The sequence below is a fragment of the Mytilus edulis genome, chromosome 7 (assembly GCF_963676685.1).
Source record: "Mytilus edulis chromosome 7, xbMytEdul2.2, whole genome shotgun sequence".
In the NCBI taxonomy this organism is placed as follows: domain Eukaryota; kingdom Metazoa; phylum Mollusca; class Bivalvia; order Mytilida; family Mytilidae; genus Mytilus; species Mytilus edulis.
Window position 1 is genome coordinate 4,117,052 of NC_092350.1, and position 21,932 is coordinate 4,138,983.

At 30.2% G+C, this 21,932-nt stretch overlaps 1 protein-coding gene across 1 annotated transcript; it reads left to right on the forward strand.

Moving 5' to 3' along the window:
* Positions 1–12,271: 12,271 nt before the first annotated feature.
* LOC139482598 (toll-like receptor 4) lies at positions 12,272–14,443 on the forward strand. Its single transcript, XM_071266510.1, has one exon. The coding sequence runs from the start codon at positions 12,272–12,274 to the stop codon at positions 14,441–14,443; it is 2,172 nt and encodes a 723-aa protein (XP_071122611.1).
* The last annotated feature ends 7,489 nt before the right edge of the window (positions 14,444–21,932 follow it).

Here is a 21,932-nt window from a genome sequence, read left to right on the forward strand (position 1 = left end):
TTTATCTATTACAGTACTTGCAATCTTAGGCGTTACTGTTTGACGTGAACTTGACTGATCGGTGAATGATCGGTGACGGATGTTTGACTGATCGATGAGTGATCGGTGATTGGTGACCCATAGGATCCGTCAGATAAGTCAAATAACATATGTGAGAGTTACCGTGACAACGGTCATCGATCGATTAGTAAATTAAATTGATGCATGGATCGGACGGATGCGTATATATTTAAAATTCTTATGTAAACCGAACTCAACAGTGTTTACAATCGATGAACGCGGACCTCTACTGAGAGACCTTAATTTACACGATTATTTTTAAAAAAATTGGTTGCAATAAAAAAGTAAAAATAGTATAACAGTATAAGATGCTTAGAGCGTTAAATTGTTGGTGTTGATAAATAGTTTTGTATTAAATATTGTTAACATCAGAGACATATAATACATAATTGTATTATATGTCTCTGCTAACATGAACTTCTTCCTACGAAAATGGTAATAACTGACCGCCATTGGATTTTTGAACTTTTTATATTTTAGAAGCTTTTTTTTTTATAAAATTAAAAGAATGTCAAAGAAATCATATTAAAATTTTGTTTGCATTGTTTAGAACTACCAAAATTATTCTTCTTTATATCAAAAATGTTACTATTTTATTTAACATCAGTTATTTTTAACATCTCAAGACAAGTCTTTTAATTAAATTTGATATAATAATAATTAAAATACTTAAACTTTTATTTTTGTGGCATAAGAATGCAGTTATTGCTTTATTTTGATACAAATTATTAACCGCCATATGAATTCATTACTTTTTGTTCATCAGGATTGGTTGTTTTTCATAAAATATGTTTACTTAAAGGAAAAGGTATCTAATTTGTGTACGTGTTGCTTAAAATGCAAATATGTCTTCATTTTACTGAATTTATCGACCGCCATTGGATTTTTGTACTTTTTATAGTTTAGAGTAGGTAGTTTGCAATAGAATTAAAAGAATGTCAGAAAAACCATACTAAAATTTTGTTCGCATTGTTTAGAACTACCAAAATTATTCTTCTTTTTATCAAAAATGATACTATTTTATTTAACATCAGTTATTTTTAACATCTCAAGACAAGTCTTTTAATTAGAATAGGATATAATAAGAATGAAAATACTTAAACTTCTTTTTTGTGGAATAAGAATGCAGTTATTGCTTTATTTTCATACTAATTATTAACCACCATATGATTTCAGTACAATTTTTCAACAGGATTGGTTGTTTTTCATAAAATATGTTTACTTTAAGGATAACGATACTAAATTTTTGTACGTCTTGCCTAAAATGCAAATATTTCTATATTTTACTGAAATTATTGACCGCCATTGGATTTTTGTACTTTTTATAGTTTAGAGTAGGTAGTTTGCAATAGAATTAAAAGAATGTCAGAAAAACCATACTAAAATTTTGTTCGCATTGTTTAGAACTACCAAAATTATTCTTCTTTTTATCAAAAATGATACTATTTCATTTAACATCAGTTATTTTTAACATCTCAAGACAAGTCTTTTAATTAGAATAGGATATAATAAGAATGAAAATACTTAAACTTCTTTTTTGTGGAATAAGAATGCAGTTTTTTTTGTAATTTATTTTTATTTCATCTGAAAATACACCAAGTATATATTGTGATACATAATTATATAATTAATTCATAATACATATAATGATATTAAATTTTTCAATAACAGTCTAAAATTAAAAAGTTAGTTATGCTAATTGTTCTAAATTTTCTACTGGATCATACACATCCTTTATCACTCTGGATTAGAATACCTGAATATGCTGATAAGGTTTAATGATTGCATCAGCCCTCTCCTATAGCCACATGCATCACTGCCTATACAGTGATGTAAAACATGAGAGGTACCAGGAGAGGCCACCAGAGATCATTAACAGATAACATATTGGACAACATGTTGGACAGAGTCACATAATAAATGTCAACCTAAGTCAAGGGGAGATAATTCAGATACAATCAAACAAAAACTAGTATATCAATATATATATATAACAATAGCAATAAACATAGATAGTACTTTTAAGATGCACACAAATCACTGTCCAGTTGTGATGTGCATCAACATATTATTAATTCTACATGAACTATTATAAAGCCTTAAGTAAGTACATAAATAGAAAGATCTCTCCTCACATGTGAACAAAGTTTTTAATTAATTCCCATTTACTATCAAATTTCTCTCTTGCTCTAGGGGATCTGTAAAAGGAGGTAGATATTTTTTCTATTTGGTAGGAATTTTTAATCATAGCTATGACACCTTTAAGAGTCGGTAATGAAGCATTAAAGCGACATGTATAAATATAATATTTAACCAGAATAGTGAATAAGTTTAGGGAAATATCCCAAGACTCTGACCCAAGAACAATATTTTCCACATTAAGAATTAAAGTTAAATTATTTTCAACTAGAAAAAGTGCTGCAATTTCTAACCACAAATTTCTAACTAGCATACATTCCCAGAAAAGGTGACTTATAGTTTCTTTAGTTTCATTACAGAAACTACATAAGTTAGTTTCTTTTAACCCGTATTTCTGCAATAATGCATTTGTAGCGAGAGTTCTATGTAAAATCTTAAACTGGAACATACTAAATTTGTTGTTTTTAGTGCAACAAAAAGGTAAACTATAAAAGAAATCCCAATTTTCTATATGAGTGCCTAGTTCCTTACACATTTTGTCTTCTTGTTTTGTAGGACGTTCTGTATACATTGACAAGAATTTTGTATAAAAGAACTGACATGACTTTTTATTGTTTTTTATAAATTCAAATTTATCGTTAGATATGTGAGTAATTTTCTCTGAAGTAGTGATTAAATTTTTCCAGTCTTTTGGTATCATATGCAGCAAAGAATGGTATTCCAAGAAATTAATATTAAGATTATATTTTTCGCAGAATTCTTTTAAAGTAAAAAAATTACTGTTTTCATCAAGTAAATCACCTATAAAGAAAACTCCGGATTCAACCCACCTCTGGTAAAAGACAGTTTTATTATTAATTTTCAAACTCTTGTTTAGCCATATGGATTGTTTCATGATCCCTTCAGCAGTGCCATTAGTGACAGTGTTTAGGATATTCCAGTTTAGTAAAATATCTTTCCAGAAATTATTAAAATTTGAAGAAATCTTTTGGATACCATCAGGGGTCATCAACCATATTTTGTCTGCTCCTAATCTGTTGTATTGATCTATTAACAATGTTTTCCATGGGGATATATTCAAGGGGTCTAAAAGTTTATTTATCCATGTCATCTTTAATGAATAACAAAAGGATCTTATATCTGGCATTTTCAACCCCCCATTTTCAAATAACCCTATCATAACTTTTCTTTTAATCTTGTCTGGTTTTCCTGACCACAAGAAACTAAAAAAAATATTTTGAATTTCTTTTATTTTATCATCCGGAGGATTTGGCAAAACTGTCAATGATTGAATTAGAATAGGTAGAGCAAGTGATTTAATGACAGTGATCTTTCCCGTATATGTTAAATCTCTATAAACCCAGGAATTTAGCAGGCTCTGTATTTTTTTTATTTTTTCTTCAAAATTTACAAGCGTTTTATTTTCACTGAACAGATCAAATTTTATTCCTAAAAGTTTAAATTTTCCTGAATGATTCCAGTTCAAATTTCTTGTAGTTGTTAGTTTATCCCTTGAGTGAATCTTTGACCCAATCCATATGGCTTCTGTTTTATCAAAATTAGCCCTAAGTCCCGCACACTCAGAAAATTTTTCTAAAGTATATAAACATTTATCTAAAGATTTCTCATCCTCGTCTAATAAGAGACATGAGTCATCTGCATACTGGCTTAGTAGATACTCAGAATCATTTATTTTCATACCATTTATATCTGGGTTATTTTTAAGTGCAGCACTCATAAGTTCTAAAGATAATATAAAGAGATATGGAGATAGAGGATCACCTTGTCTAACACCCCGACCAATATTAAAAAATTGAGAGCAATGTCCATTATTTATAATACAGCTCTGAGATTCTGAATATAAGGTCTTGACCCATCTACAGAAAATAGGACCAAATCCTAGAAAAGACAAAGCCAAGTCTATAAATGACCACTCAAGAGTATCAAAAGCTTTCTCAAAGTCTAATAAAAGTAAAAGACCTGGTAGATTATCATCTTCTGCCTTTTCCATAATGTCAAAAATAAGCCTGGTACATTCTCCAATATACCTCCCCTTTATGAAACCTTGCTGTGTTTCACTAATTATATCCCCAAGAAAAGGTTTTATTCTATTTGCTAATGCAGCTGATGCAATTTTTGTATCAACATTTAATAAAGTGATAGGTCTCCAGTTTTTTAATTGAAATTTTGATTTACCCTCTTTTGGAATGCATGTTATTACTCCTTGTTTCTGACTAACCGAAAAAGATCCAGTTTCTAAGCTATAATTAAAAGATTTTATAATAAACTCATGGAGGTCTATCCAAAAAAATTTATAAAATTCTGTTGTAAATCCATCCATCCCTGGAGATTTACCATTTTTCATATTTTTCAATGTTTTTAAGCATTCATTAGTATTCAAATTACCCTCTGCCTGTAACCTCTGTTCATCAGAAAGTTTGCGGATAAAAGGATTATTTTCATCAAAAAATAGATTTTTATGTTCTTGATGAAGAATAGGATTTGTTGAGGAGTACAGTTTTTCATAAAATGATTTTTGTTCTTCTAAAATTTCACTTTGGTTGAAAATTTCCTCCCCATTATCATTAATTAATTTTGGAATTATCTTTTCATTATAATTTCTTTTTTCAAGATTACAAAAATAGTTAGTACATTTTTCACCTTCTGCTACCCATCTTGCCTTTGCTCTTGCCATAATACCTGTTACTATTTTCTCTCTGTGTTGAACAAGTTCATTTTCTAAAATTTTAATTTCTGAATTTAATAATTCTGAGGGGTCTATTTCATAATTTTCAAGTAATTTAGCTAGCTTGAGTTCTAAATCATTTTCAGTTTTTGTGTAATAAGAATGCAGTTATTGCTTTATTTTCATACTTATTATTAACCACCATATGATTTCAGTACAATTTTTCAACAGGATTGGTTGTTTTTCATAAAATATGTTTACTTTAAGGAAAAAGATACTAAATTTTTGTACGTCTTGCCTAAAATGCAAATATTTCTATATTTTACTGAAATTATTGACCGCCATTGGATTTTTGTATTTTTTATAGTTTAGAGTAGGCTGTTTGTCATAGAATTAAAAGAATGTCAGAAAAATCATGCTAAAATTTTGTTCTCAATTGTTTAAAATTACCAAAACTATTCTTGATTTTATTAAAGATAGTACTATTTTATTGAAAATCAGTTATTTTTAACATCTCAAGACAAGTCTTTTAATTCGAATAGGATATAATAAGAATTAAAATACTTAAACTTTTTTTTGGTGGAATAAGAATGCAGTTATTGCTTTATTTTGATACAAATTATTAACCGCCATATGATTTCAATACTTTTTGTTCATCAGGATTGGTTGTTCTTCATAAATTATGTTTACTTAAAGGAAAAAGATATTAAATTTTTGTACGCGTTGCCTAAAATGCAAATATTCCTTCTCATATTTGAAAATATTGTAACTTCAATTGCAATGAGTTGTTATAAATATATTTCATATGTACTTTGTACAAAATGTGAATAATTCAAGAATAAATTTGCTTAAAGTTAACGTTTTTTGTTTGTTAAATAAACATGAAATTATTCTTCATTTTCATGGAATATATTGACTGCCTTTGGATTTTTGTACTTTTTATTGTTTAGGAATGGTTACTTTTTAATAAGGCAAAAAAGACTATCAGTAAAATATAATGTAATGTTGTTTGCATTGTTCAAAATTATTCATATTTCTTGTTAAAAAAAACAGCATATTTTGTAATTTGTTATTTTTTGGCTTCTATTGTGACAAGAATATAGAAAGGCCGTGATTGTGAGTTTTTTTACTGAATTTTATGATTATAAGAATACTAAAATTTAAAATATTGAAAATAATAGGCTAAAATTTTCAATAACTGATCCCTTCATTTCGTTTTCTGGAGTATTTTTGGAAAATAATAAAATCAAAATCGCGATATAGATACCATTTAAGAACTCGCCGGGTTTGAAAATATAATAATGAAAAAGACCATTCTTTAATGATGATATTTTAATGTAGATTTTATCTGTACATTTCTTTTCATTTCAATTCATAAAACTTTGCTAAATAATTAATAAAAAATTTATTAGTTGTACTTGAACGTTCGTATTTCACGGGTCGCCATTTTAATTAGATTAAACGAAACTAAGATTCCGTAATTTGTATTAGTTTATCATGTGACGTATTAAAGTTCAATCCGTCAGTAAGGTCAATCGGTACTATCAGTCCGATCAGTCCGATCAGTCAATTACTTTTACTATAAGTCTGACGGATTGATGACGTGAGTTTTACGCGAACTTGACTGATAGGTGACTGATCGATGACCGCTGATTGAACGCTAAAACAGTAACGCCTAAGGTTGCAAGTACTGTATGTCGGTTTGTGTTGTTCACGCATTGTTGTCAATATAATGGAATTTGATGCGACTGTCATACAAGTGATAGGTTAAGCTAGCTATAAAACAATGCTCAATTCAACATTTTTTACACTTTTACCGACGGTACAAGGGCTGTATAGGCAGGCAATGTCGTTAAAACCTTCCATCTGTTGTATTGTGTACACCAGAAAATGCTTGTACCAAGTCAGGAATATGACCGTTGTTATCCATTTGTTTGGTGTGTTTGAGCTTTTGATTTTGCCATTTGATTAGGGATTTTCCGTAGTTCAATATTTTTGTGATTTTACATTTTACATTCTGCAAATATTGATAATAATTGACGTAATAAACTGGAAAGAAAAAAGAAAAAAATGCAACTTATATGAAGAAATGCTTACAGGTTTATTGTGTGAATAATTAGTTTATAAACCTTTAGATTTAATAATGAACCTTTGTACCATGAGAAATAAACTAATGGTTTCTTCATTTGAAATCATATTAGAGCCATTTAATAGTTATTCGGTGTCTCTTGGTATCGTTAATTCTAGGATGCCGAAGGATATTATCATGTTTTCTCTTATGTCAGAATATAATGAACAAACTGTTAAAAAAATGTTTATTGGAAAGAAGTGACAGTTTAAAGAAGTACTATTCATTCTTAGTCATGCGTGACGAATTTGACCTTTTCGACATCCATCAAAAATGTATAAATAAACTAAATCATATGATTCTTAAATACAGATAGATATTTACAATTTCTTACATTTAATGGTAAATAACTTACGAATTTGATGGTGTTACCCTTAGAACAAAAAAGGATACATACTATCATTGTTTTCGGGCACGACTGTTATAAATATCAATTGCGATTTGAAAACATACGAATATTGTGTTATATACACGTCATTCGAACTATTAGTACTTGCATTGACTTATAGGATAATTAAACGCGATATATATTTCCCGAGTACTAGTAATTCACATCAATAACAGTATTTAAAAAAGACTTCGATTGTATCATATACACTTCCTGCTAGAAATATGGTTGGGATGTTGAGATACCGATTAATGCTAAATAAATAGACATAATTGTTAAATTATCAAAAGAGGGAATAATAAAATTAAAATAAAATAAATGATTTATAGTTATAGAAGAAACAACTACTAGTAAATAAAATGAAGAAAAAAACAAAAGAAAAACCAAACGTGAAATGAAACTGATAATTCATCATTGTTCATGCGTGGTTTAATATATAAAAAGGAGGAGTAGTATGAATGCTATACCTGAACTTCTTATCAGTTAATCTTTTTTGAAAAAAATGCATACGGTTTCAAATATATGAATTTTGCAATATGAAATTCATCCTAAATTTCCCCCAGTCGGTAAATCCGGTGTTAACAGTTATTCAATGTACATAACAAAATGAACTATACAGTGTGACACAGCAACTAAATGAACATAGGGACGTTGAAAGTGAAATCTTCCCTTTTTATTAACCGATATGTGTATCATGTTTCGCTCGTATGAATAAAAAGAATAAAAGATCTGATATATTACCTTTGTGCTTAAGCTTTTGATCTTTCCATTTTATAAACTTGGGACTTTCCGTTTCGAATTTCCCTTGGAGATCTGGTATTTTTGTAATTTCATCTTTTAATACAAAACTGTTTGCCTATGTCAGCAAAAATTGCCAAAAAATCATAAAACGTATTTTTTTATTCCTCCTAATACATAGCTCTTTAATACGCAGAGAAGGGCAACAGTAGTATACCATTAAATGACGAAAACAACACAAATTCTGAGCGGGAAATAAATCAAAACGGCATCATACATACAAACAGATAGTACTAAGTTCCCTATTGGAGAAATGTAAACTCATCGAAACCCCAATCACCACTCCAGGTCAACTATGATCATGAACCAGCTCAATCATTTGTTTTAAAAAATCAAAATGACATGTTGTAGATTTAATGCGTCACAAGCGCTTTTTTCGATTTATATTTATCCGGGACGCTGAAAGCCTGTAAACCTTTTCACAAAAAATCTGAAGTGTAAAATTAATCTTACGAATAAAATAATTTGTTGAAATGTTAAGGAATATTTATGACTTACGATACATTTATACTTAAGATTGGGTGAAAATGGTTACTGGTATTTGAAACCCAAGGATTTATCAAAGTAGTTTAAATTTGTATGATTTAGTACCCGACGTTTCAATATTTCATTTTAAATAAATGATCTTACTTGGCAAGTAAGGGTCTGTTTCAACGGAATCGTGTAACATTCTGTTCATTAACCTGTTAAATAAATAAAACAAAAGATGTAAATTAAGTTTCAGTCTAGTTACGGATAAGACATTGGTGTATAATATTGTGTATAAAATTATTATTAAGAAATATTCATCAGATTCATGGTATGAAAAAAAACATTAATTTCAACAAAGATGAGTATAAGTATCACACATAACAAACTATAATACCAAAGATAAATATTTGCTCAATCGATTTGCAATATTTATGACCATGTTTAGTAGATCTTAAGCTTAAAATTCAGTAATGAACCAGATTAACTAAATTTACAAACTAATACTATACACAGTAAAGAAGGAATAATGTGATATAGAAATGTTACCAATTATCACAATTGATATCATGTGGAAATGATATATGCGATTTGTGTTATGTCATGCATGACGACATTTCTTTTTTCATTCATGTGGTGTTCTTCCTTATTTCTTTACCATTCTTTTGAAGAATCTTAAATAACTCTGAAAAGGTGACACAATCTTTATGTCCGTAACACATTAACAATAGAGGGTGGTGACAAGTTCAGGTATCGAATATTAGGTATCAAATATCAGGAAGTTGACAGTCAAATATTTGCATAGGTAAACTTTTAATATCAGATTTTGTAATTGTACCTTTCACTTTTCAATGTAAATCTTTAATTACTAAAAATATCATAAACCTGTTTGTAAAGAAATTAAAAACTTGATAAAGAGAAAAGTTTAATCAGAAACTGTAGTTAACAACTCCGATGACGTTGTTAGTTCCTTTCAGTTTTTTTTTATTTCTAAATATTTCCTTAGTATCTTAAGTCTCATGTTTCTATTCAATCATCACAATTTTCTTTCTGTTGAAAGCTTCTACTTATTTATAAACGATTTACAAATAAACAAAAAGCAAAAAGGAAATTGTTTTGTATAACTTTTATAAAGAAAAAGGGTTTCGATAAGAAAGTTTGGGTCTCACATTATACATTGTAACTGTTTTTCGTGTCTGCGACTTTTGTTAGAAAAAATCCTTTGTATCCGTTTTTACTTATAAATGGACTTTTTTTTTCATAACATTCATTCTATGGTTTAATTTCATAAAATTTTAACAACTTTCTGAAACTATCCTGGATGTGTACCAGAAGCTAGTTTGTCAACATCACAAAGTATCCAGAAGTAAATTTTATAAAATAAAAATCCTGTTTATCACTTTTTGTCGAGCAGGTGACTTTTGTCGAATAAACGAGACATAGTGACCTTACATTTCGTTGTCGACAACGGCGGCCACAAATATCACTTTTTGAAATTTTAATTTTTTTTTCCAAATTATCCTGGATTTGCACCAACCTTGGACAAAACATTATTCATGATCATAAGATAGTATCTATAATTAATTATTGTAAAGAAAGATTCTGTTTATTCATTTTACCCCTTAAAAATGAAGGTAGTTTTTCTAACAGTTAACATAACATTCACCCTATGCTTAAAATTTAAAAAAATGTTGATAAATTTCTTTAAAAGAGGGACGAAAGATACCAAAAGGACAATCAAACTCATAAATCTAAAACAACTATCTTGGATTTGCAAAACACTTTGACATCAGCTTGTTTATGTTCTTACATTTATTTGCATTGTTGTCCTGTCATGTAATATTGTCATTTTAGTGTTATCTTTAACATTGCAATAACAGCGAGAAGTCTGGCTAGCTACAAAACCGGGCTCAACCCACCTTTGTTTTCATGAAATACCATGTACCAAGTCAGAAAAATGGCAATTGTTATCTTACAGTTCTTTTCTGTGTGTGTTGCATTGTCGTTTGGTGTTTTGGTCCAGTTAAGTGTTTTTGTTGATTTGTTGTTTTCCCCTGATATTTGATGTATTTCCCTCATTTTTAGTTTGTAATCAGGATTTGTTTTCTCTCTATCATTTATGACTTTCGAACAGCGGTATACTACTGTTGGGTTTATGCTTATAAGATAGTATCCAGAAATTGTTTTTCACTTATAAAGACATAGTTTTCGAGATTTCTTGAAACTTTTTATTGATTAACATTTGTAAAAACAACTCTTAATCGTTGTCATATTGTATAGCGCTTAATTTGAATTTGCCACACTCATGTCTGATTTTTTATCTTCTCTCTAATGTGACCTTCCTAACAGGATGTATCACTGTTTTTGTACTGACATGCGAAACACAACAGTTGCCACATGCACCCAAACCACATATCCTGAATACCTGAGAGTCATATATATACAATAATGATTTTTTGGTCTTGATTTCTTGATATTTTATTAGCAAAAATATCAAGCGACCCAACAAGGGATTCCGAACTGATGATTTAGATAGACTCTTCTTTTACGTCTGATACATGTCATGATGGTTGTTTTTGGTGTAAGAATAGAGACGAGTGTATTTCATTGATAAATTGAGGCGGATAGACAAGATTGTTTTACAGTTGTCATTTCTAGGACTGTTTATAGCTGACAATGCAGCATATTCTTTGTTTATTGTTGAAGGCCGTACAGTGATTTGTAGTTGTTGGTTTCTGTGTCATGTTGGTCTCTTGTGAAAGTTGACTCATTGGCAGTCATACCGCAAATCGTTTTTTTTTTCATTCTATAAGATCGCATTTACGAGTATCAAACCCTGTTCACATTTTTAAAAAAAGTAAGTAATATCAATATTAAACTGACCATGAGCCGCACAACATGAGAGGAAGTACATGAATACCAGAATACAGGTGATTATCGCTGGTTCTGAGGTCTGATTCATGTTCCTCAGTTTTACGTTCTCTATGTTATGATCTGTGTATGGTAATTTTCAGTTTGTTTTCGATTTACGAGTTCAAATTATCTACGGTTTCTTTCGCCTTATTTAGAGAATAGGGGAACCATGTAAACGAGTTAAAATAAGGAAGTTCTATAACTTGAACTTTAAATTTAGGCGAATGAATAGCTGAACCTTAATGAATATTGATTTAACTACATTCATTTATTGAACTGTATTTGTTGGATATAAAATGCGAGTTGTAACAACGATATTAATAATTAACAAGAACAGTTTAACTGTCTCTGATATTAAGAGAAAAATATGACGAGATTTATAGTTTATTCAGTAATGTGTATTTTTATTCAGTGTGCTGAATTACCAAGAGTATTTCAATGCGATATACAATACGATTTTATTAAGAAAGTCACGATAGCTTATTGTAATAACAGTGGACTGACGACTATACCTCAAAATATACCGAGTCATATCAACGTATTAGATCTGAGTTCAAATGATTTAAGTAAAATTGACACAAATGCTTTTGGGAATTTTTCAGATCTTCAAGTACTCAACTTGACAAATAATAAACTGAATTCTTTATCAAACAAAACTTTTCAAGGATTAGGCAAACTTTCTGTGCTGAACATGTCTCACAATATGCTTGATTTATCTCAGGATTATTCAGCAGAGTTATTTCTTCCAATTCAAAATTTAACGGCATTGGATATAAGTTATAATATGAATCAATCAGATAATGGTACAGGTTATAATTATCCCGATCATGCAATTAGTGTTCTGAGAGAGTTGTCTTTCCTAGCAATTGACATGATGCCCTTGTCTCAATTCGGAAGTGGATTCAGTCGATTAAATAATCTGAAAGAATTACATTTTCAATCTTGTTATCTAAAACGTCTAGAGAATAAAACGTTCCAGAGATTTTCCTCCTCTGTAGAAGTTCTTAATCTCAGAAATTGTTTGTTATACTTTGTGACTACTGAAATTGATGCTTTGCTTCCGTTTCCAAATCTTCGTGTTATAGATTTTTTTGGAACATTTATGCATTTGAAGCCAGCATTGCAACTTTTGAACCCATACCGTTACGCAAACATAACGACAATAAATTTTGGTCGTGTAAGTTACCCAATGAGAGATTTCATTGACCTCCCTTTCTCTTTAACAATTACATCCGATATAATCAAGCATCTGAAAACAATATGCGTAGAAAATCTAGATTTATCAGAGAATGGAATAGTTGATTACGAACTTGGATCTTTGTTCTCTTTTGATCACCCAAAATGTTTACGTCATCTTTCATTCAAAGGAAACAGGTTTGTTCTTTATAACTTGGAAAAGCGTGATGAGATAAATTTGTTTTTCAAAAAAGCTATACGATTGAAATATTTAGATTATTCATTTAACGCTGTTAACTATAATATGAAGAAATCAGTAACTCCAAACATGAGTTTATTAAGTGCTGATGCAAGTTACGTATTTTTACCAACATCACTGGAAAAATTAGACATTAGTTATACAGTACTAAATACCGTACCTGCAGTATGGTTGATAGTTCCGGAAAATAACAACCTTACATTTCTAGATATATCTTATTCCAATACAACTTTGTTCATGTCTATTCCTTATATTCAACTTAAGACTTTTATTTCTGCCGGGACGAGGTACGATTTTGCTTGGCATGAATTAAAAAAACTCCAAAATAGCAGTTTGAAAAATATTGTTCTGAAAAACGCGCACATAAATAATGGGATAAGAAAGTACGGTGATCGGTTTTTCAAATATCTAGCATCTGTGGTGTCATTAGATATATCCCAAAATGACATTTGGTATTTTACAGATGAGCTGTTAAAGCCAATGACGAATTTGACCTATCTGTACTTAAGCCAAAACCTACTTCCGTCTGTTCCGATCCAATTAACTGGTCACTCTTATATAAACACACTTGATGTTAGAAACAATCTACTCACACGTGTAAGTTCTACTCTTACACACTGGGCAGATCGGATGCAAGAACTTCATGGAATGACATTAAATCTCGATGGTAATGCATTTGAATGCAACTGTGATACTATTGACTTCATAAGGTGGATTCAAACAACCAAGGTTAATCTTGACAGCCGATCATATATATGTAAGTTATCAAATGGAACAGTTATTGATACACTTATTGCTTACAATTCTTTAAACGACTTGTTTGCGGACTGTGAGAGTACAATGTGGTTAACTTTGGCGTCATCACTATTATCTACATTTGTCACGATATCACTGCTGCTTGTGGTGTACAGTAAGAGATGGAAGATTTTATTCTCGGTCTATGGAATAATTCACCGTACAGTGGAACGTAAAGTCCGGAAGAGTTATCAATATGATGTTTATGTGTCATATGAAGGAGAGGTTGTTGTTTGGATTAAAGATGTGTTAATACCAAAACTTGAGGATGAGTGGGGACTGGCAATGTGCATAAAAGATCGAGATTTTTTAAGTGGCACGAGCCTAGCAGATATCGAGGCAGCGAGTATAAAAAAAAGCCGATGTATTATATTTGTCATCACGCCTGAATTTAAGTCCTCCCATGATTGCTTGTTTGAACTCGACAGAGCAAAATATGAGAAGATAACAAAAAATCTTGAGCGTATTATAGTCATCACAAAAGATATAACAATAACTGATATTCCAGTAGAGTTCTCCTTCATTTGGAATTATGCTTATCTTGTTCAATGGCCTAATGATCCTGAACATTTGGATGATACATGGCGGAAGTTATCAATTTTTCTCACAGATGGCTCTGTTTCTTACCAGTAAACCTCTTTATAAAAAATCAAATTCAATATCCATGAAATAAATTTAATTTGCAGTACAATGGCTGCATGATACTAGATTTCTATTATAGATAAAGGCAACAGTAGTATACCCCTGTTTCAAAGTTTTTAATCGATTAAGAGAAAACAAATCTGGGTTACACACTAACCTTTGTTTTTTGTTGAGTTTCATGTGGCTCAGTCTTTAGTTTTCCTCCTCTCTTTTGTTGTGCCATAAACAATCCTTGATTTGAAAATAAACACTTGTATTTTTGCTTTGTAATTTTTGTATAATATATTTAATTTATCTTAGACTAATACACTAGGACAACTTTCATGGTTTGGAATATTTAATTTTGATTAAGATTTTAATATTTCGCAAATAGATGAAGCACCTAATGACGATGAATCAAGAACAGTGGTACATGATTCCGACCTTCACTTAACACTATCATCGTCAAATAATTAATGTTTATATGTCCAACCCTAATAACATATATTCGTGCCCATCATGCGAACACATATGACGTAGGGTTTTTACATTCACTCATATGGCCAATCGTCGCACATCCACACATCGGGTCCGCTTTCAACCTATAAGTCGTACAAAGTAGTTATTGTATTGACAACACATTTCGTGTTCACCATATGTTTATGGCTTCGAACATAAACGAAGAGGTATTGATTTTGAAAGAAAACCACCCGATGCTTTACAATTAGTAACATTGAATGTTACAAAATGCTGATACAAAACAAAGTAATATTGAATATCCATTACATTATCAGAAAAATAATTAATACGCTATCTGGGCTCTCGACTACATATATGTAAATACAAATTGGAGTTATTGCGCTTTCTTCATTTTGTAATTTATAGTTGCTTCAATATAGTTTTTTATTTTATTATAAAAGATGACAGTAGCTTTATTTGGAGGAACAGACTACATAAAATGAGATTTTAGAATACACGCTGCTAGAGACAAATTGTTTTATTACAAATAATACAGATATCTGTATTTTTAATTTTCTTTCACTAGTGTTTAGTTATTCCTCTCGCCAATTTAATTTTCCAGCTTTGAAAATATACCTAAGCTGTCTCGTGTAATTATAAATAAATACTATATTAGTTATGAAGTTGTTATAGCTTAAACATAACTAATTGTTCAAATAGACAAATGGATCAGACATTTTCGAAAAATCTTTGTCAAATTTTACAAATATGTAAACAGTTAAACTACGTATATCATTATCATAAAATGTTGATAATTTTCCTTTATATTTTTTTAACGACCAAATTGATAAATAATAAATTTATTGTAATTGTTTATCTAGTAATTGCATGTGTTTTAGCTAGGGGATCGGTTGATTGTTGCTTGCTTCACATCCGTTGATTCAAAGTCTAAATAATATGTTTTACATTATGTACAGATTATTAGGAACAGTCTTCATAACCATGTACTCTGTGTGAGTGTAAGATTTAGCCGAATGAAAAGTAAAGACATTTAGATCACAATAAACAGTATTATAACAAAAATACTGAACTCCCATACCCAACTAAATAAGTCCTATTCAGGACCGATAATTCTGTCGATAGATATTATAGGGTATACAATATTGTTGAAATCAGAGCAATCGTATTATACGTCTTTGTTGAAATGTATACAATAAAATATTTTTTACAAATGTTAAACTTTATATCGATTCATTGAATGCCTGGATTTAGCTTAAAATATTGAATTAAAAAAAAAAATATGTATGCAATGAAATCTCGCTGAATTTCCTATAAAATAAAAAAAAATCCATTTAAAATTTGAATCATAATATTTCTTTAAAATAATTATGGAAACATAACTATTTGAATATCTTTTAAGCAAAATTATTTTTTTAAAGACATTTTCATAATATTCATATTTTCTTAAAGTTTATTATGAAAGATACTTCTTCTGATTTGACACGGGAAATTAAGAGAAAGTTTATTTGTAAATTTATGAAAAGTTTTGTATATCGCAAAATTTAATGTCACCTGGTTGCTTTTGGTTTACACGTCTACCTGACAATATATTGTTATGTAACATTATAACCCAAGTCAGAGTTCACCTGTTCTGTAAAGGGATGAAATTGTAAAGGCATAGAATATTTATAATCTATATATATAATAATTGTTGGGCATAGGGTTTTTTTTCTCTTGGGATGAAAACATTTTTTTTTCTAAAAGGAATGTATAAATATATTTCTAAAGAAAGATAAAATATACAGAAAAACACTTTTAAAAAATGAAGAGAAAATTTTTATTGTAAACTATTTTCTGGTAACAGTATATCCAGGATATCTGTCAAAAAAATATTTTTTTTTTATCAAGAATAAAGAAAAGAACAGAAACATCAGAGATTCTGCATGAAAGTATTCATATAACTTCTAGGAAAGTCTAACTATACAAATCCTTGACTTGATGCAACATTTCCATATACAGCATCCGAATATCACATCATCCGCCATTTTGAAAAATCCCGAAAAATTCCCTTTTTTAAATCGATGTTTGACTTGACTCTGACTTGAAATTTAATTGTTTAAGTAGTATTCTTCGCCAGATATATGTTTTAATATACTTAATCGATTTGCAAAGTTTGTTTTTTATGTACGGAATTTCTTTAGTTGTTGTACAAGTAGACATGGGTATCGGTAATTTATCATGGAGGCAACGGAGAAATGACGAGAAAAGTGCATGTTTTTACAATTCTAAAGTGGTAGACTTTAATCAAAAATTAAACTGTTAGGACCAACATTGTTTGATAGAAATATGTTTGAATATCAAGGATTGATTTGCAAAAGTTAGAAAACGGGTCAGGTTTATGAGAAAATTAAACTTTATCGAAGCATCCATGCATTTTATATGGGGAAATGTAATACAAAATGGCGGCTATAATACGTCACAAAAGTCACGTGATGTCTAACTTAGTTGGATATGGATGAAAATTCCAAACGGAAAGTCCCTAAGCAAATAGCAAAATCAAAATATAAAACACAACAAACGAAAGGATAACAATTGCCATATGCCTGACTTGGTACAGCCAGTTTCGTTTGTTGAAAACGGTGAATTGGACCTAATTTTTTACTTATCTAAACTTCTTACTTGTATGACACACGCATACAATTCCATTTATTGACAACGATGTGTAAACAAAAATTCATCGTGAAGGATAGCATACTTACATATCTAAAATTTAAAATTATATTAATATAAAGAATTAAAACATTAGGTCGTACTTAAAAAAAAATGAACAATGAGCAAGGTAGTCTTGAATTTAGCTTTAAAACTGCAGAAATACATTCTTTTGACATTTTTCGAATTGTGTTTACATTGCAATATCAAACCACAATGTACTATTTTATGCATAGAACATTCAAACATATATTGAAAAGGTATATGAAATGTGTTTGTAAGTAATACACTGTCTATAGTTGTGAGAATAGTGGTTAAAAGGAGAAAAAGATGACGGGAGACACATTATCCTGCATATAAGATAATAGCTTTTAGTAAGTTTTTTTTCTACTGCCCTGTTAATAAAAAAAGAAATTATTGAAATAGTGAAAACTATAGGTTATTGATGTAGAAAAAAAAGAGACATTTGGAGTGGATTCTTAGAGTGATGATCATGTTTTCTTTTTAAAACGATGAGACATAATTTCCATTGAGACAAGGACCAATCAGAGTTCAGATGACACGGTTGAAATCTAAGCAAAAGGTCAGCGTACAGCTTTAAAAAAATAAACCCATACCGTACAATCAACTGTTACAGGTCTCACAAAGAAAACATGTAAAAACATTCTTACTAGAAATTCACAAACTTTTTACAAAAACTGCAGGAACAGAAAATGATACAACAAATTCTTAATCACATTTTATGAAACAAGTAGATACCACGTGTACAATCAGCATATTGACTGACAAAAAGTCCATTGGCTTATTTACATATTTCGGTCCATTTTGCATCTCTATCGTTTCTTGAACTTTCACGCACTATCACATCACCTTCAAGATCAATATGGTTTTAGGAAATCTGTACTAATTAACTTATAGTAGTTCTCTAACATTATAACCTTCATTACCATTTTTTATTCCTAATCACAAAATTTCTATAGAACTCTAACTTGCTGTTAATTTTTAGATGAATGTTAACAAATTATGAGATCACGGCATGATCAGCTGTTTAAGATCTTTATCGCAATGTTTGTTCCACCACATAGATTTATGATTGATATTTTATCGTTGAGTTATTGTAACACCTGTTTTACCGTCTTGATTTTTTATAATGGTTCATATTTTGAATTTTGCCGGAATCAAAGTATATCAATATAATCAGTATGTGTTTAAGCATCTGTTTAAGAATTACATTACACATTTTTTTTATTATCTCATAAATAGTATACAACTTCATTTAATAAAAATACCGATCACCGGTACCCTTCTACCTGTTGTATAATAACCCATCCATGTGGTCGACGTTGAATAATATATAAAAACGATGATGTGACAGTATTGCAAATGAGAACACTCTCAACAAGAGACCAAATGACACTATAATTAACAGCTATATGTAACCCAACGGTCTGAAACAATGCGCAAAACCAATACCGCACAGTCAGCTATAATAAAAGTCCATGAAATGACAAATGTTAAACAATTAAAAAGATGTGAAAACTAACGTCCCAATTAATGTTCAAAAATATGAACGAAAAACACAGCAACCACTTTTTTTTTATATGCAAGGAACTTTTGCTAAACTATTTAATCCTTCAATATTTATAATTTATTGATTCATTTAAAGTCAAATAAGGATGAGACCAAGTGTGCACCTAAATGACTTCCGAATCGGCAATTTCAATTGATCTTTATAAATGCACTCAGGGTAAAATATTAGAAAATTAAAATATCTTCGTACTTTATATGGTCTTTTTCGCCTTATAATTTGAGCGTCATTAAATAGTCTTTTGCAGACGAAACTCTCGCCTGTCGTACCCGATTTAAATGATGTTAACTACGATCAGTTGATTACCGTTCAAGCATTTATCAAACCTAGTGAAAATATAATACCGGCAATGTTCCAAAGTGGATTGCCACCATTACCATGTAAACAGAACAAATGTAAATTCTTCTTTAGAAAATGTACAAAAACTCTAGATTTTGCATTGAAACAACAGACACAGATATCAAAAAGCAATATTTTTTTCCCTAGGTCTCAGCCTTAATTGTATTTATTCATTTAAATATATAATTAATTTCATCATCATCAAAGCTGTGTGTGGCTTTAAGTTTATTGTTGAAGGCCGTACAGTGACCTATAGTTGCTAATTTCCGTGTCATTTGGTCTCTGGTTGAGAGTTGTCTCAATTTGCAATCATGTCACACCTTCTTTTTTTTATACAAAAAGGAAATACAGTTAAAGAAAATGAACCGGAAATAGCTGTTCAGAACATTGGATCTCATTTGTTCATCATACAGACAAGATGAACATTACGTTAGACGACTAAAAACAGCAATACACCTTGTATATTTATTCCTTTTAATCACTGACTGACAAAACGGTTTGATTCAATTGTTCTTTATACCACAATGCATGTTTAAGATACAAAATACCTTGATACAGATCACTTAGATCGTTTTTCGCGGAATATAGCATCCTTTTATGCAATATCCAAAAACGACAATGAATATCTGCAGACAAAGGAACCGCAAAAGACGAACAGAACAATAAATAATAAAACAATCATTAGTTATGATAGTCTTACATTGTGAAGAGTCTAATTGCCGTTTCGAAGCTTATTCATCAGCAACCAAGTTTTCAATAAAATCTAAGCTATGCACACCTTAAGAAACACATTAGCTAAGAAATGTATATAATTTGTATAAATGTCATGTCGACATGTTGCTTGAAAAATGAAAAGTTCACAATCGGAATAATAAGTCATTACTGTTGCCGTCAAAATTCCAACCAATTATCACCTAACTAGTGATGTGGTTTTCACTAGTATTTATTATGTAAAGGAATAGGTGTATTGCTCTAAAGAGCTTATGTTGGAATTGTTATATGTTATATATACACTGAGTCAAAATAAAACTTTCGTACTCGTATTTGTTCAGTTTAGTAAGCATAATTTTGTAAATCAAGATTACCACATTGTTGTCCAATTACTGTTAAACTGTACATTGTCCCGTAGATAACGCAATCTATTTTAAAAATCGAATAGATATGTTTATATCCCAATCGTAAATTGGTGAACTGACACCATGTTTCCACTTAGTATTGTTGTTGTGGTATTAGGTATTGTGACTTCTAATGGACTGTTATTGGATGGCAGTACGAAGTCTCCGCAAGCAGAGAATATTATGTCAAATGGTCATTTTGCAACCCTTCTGACTTTCATCTTCGAAGAGCGAAAATCGCGTGAACGGCTGGAAAACGTTGTACAACAGCAAAAACAGGAACTGATCAGCAAAGGAGACAATTTTAAAAATTGTAGTTGTAAAGACACAGACGTTACGGATGTATAAAAAAACAATACGGAACAATTGCAAAAGGACCTAGACTTACTTCGAAAGGACTTCAATGCTTTGCAATTACAATTTGCACAGCTCGAATCACGTCTATCAACCCCAGAAGCCATCACAGAAAAACAGGACACGACTGGCTTGAAGCTAGTAAATAGTGTGACGGGTTTGCATTCTGTTTTTAATTTAGAAAATAAGACAAACATGTTAGAGATTAAAGTTCAAAACACGGAAACCTCCATACAAACAACTTTGTCCAGTGCAAACGTTAGATCGCAAGATATGATTGGTCTTTTGAATAAAATAAGGGAAATCGATAATATGACATTGCATTTAGAAAATGAAATTAAAAAATCAAATGACAAATAAAGGCAATAGTAGTATACCGCTGTTCAAAACTCATAAATCCATGGACAAAAAACTAAATCGGGGTAACAAACTAAAACCGAGGGAAACGCATTAAATATAAGAGGAGAACAACGACATAACACTAAAATGTAACACACATAGACAAAATCCCACGAGAATAACAAATATAACATATATATATATAACATCAAAACCAAATACATGAATTTGGGATAGACAAGTTCCGTGACACGTCTTATCGCAATGTGAATTTACACTCAAAAATAAGAGAAAACAAACGACACAACGTTATAATGTAATACACACAGAAACGAACTATAATATAACCATGGCCATATTCCTGACTTGGTACAGGGCATTTTTAAAGGAAAAAATGGTGGGTTGAACCAGGTTTTGTGGCATGCCAAACCTCGCACTTTTATGGCCATGTGAAATATAAAATCAAAATGACAACACAGGACTACAATATAAATAAATTGGAGAACACAATTGACAAAGAATCACACGAACAACAGCCAACAAAAGGCAACAAGTTCAAAATTTTAATACGCCAGAAGTGTATTTTGTCCACACAAGA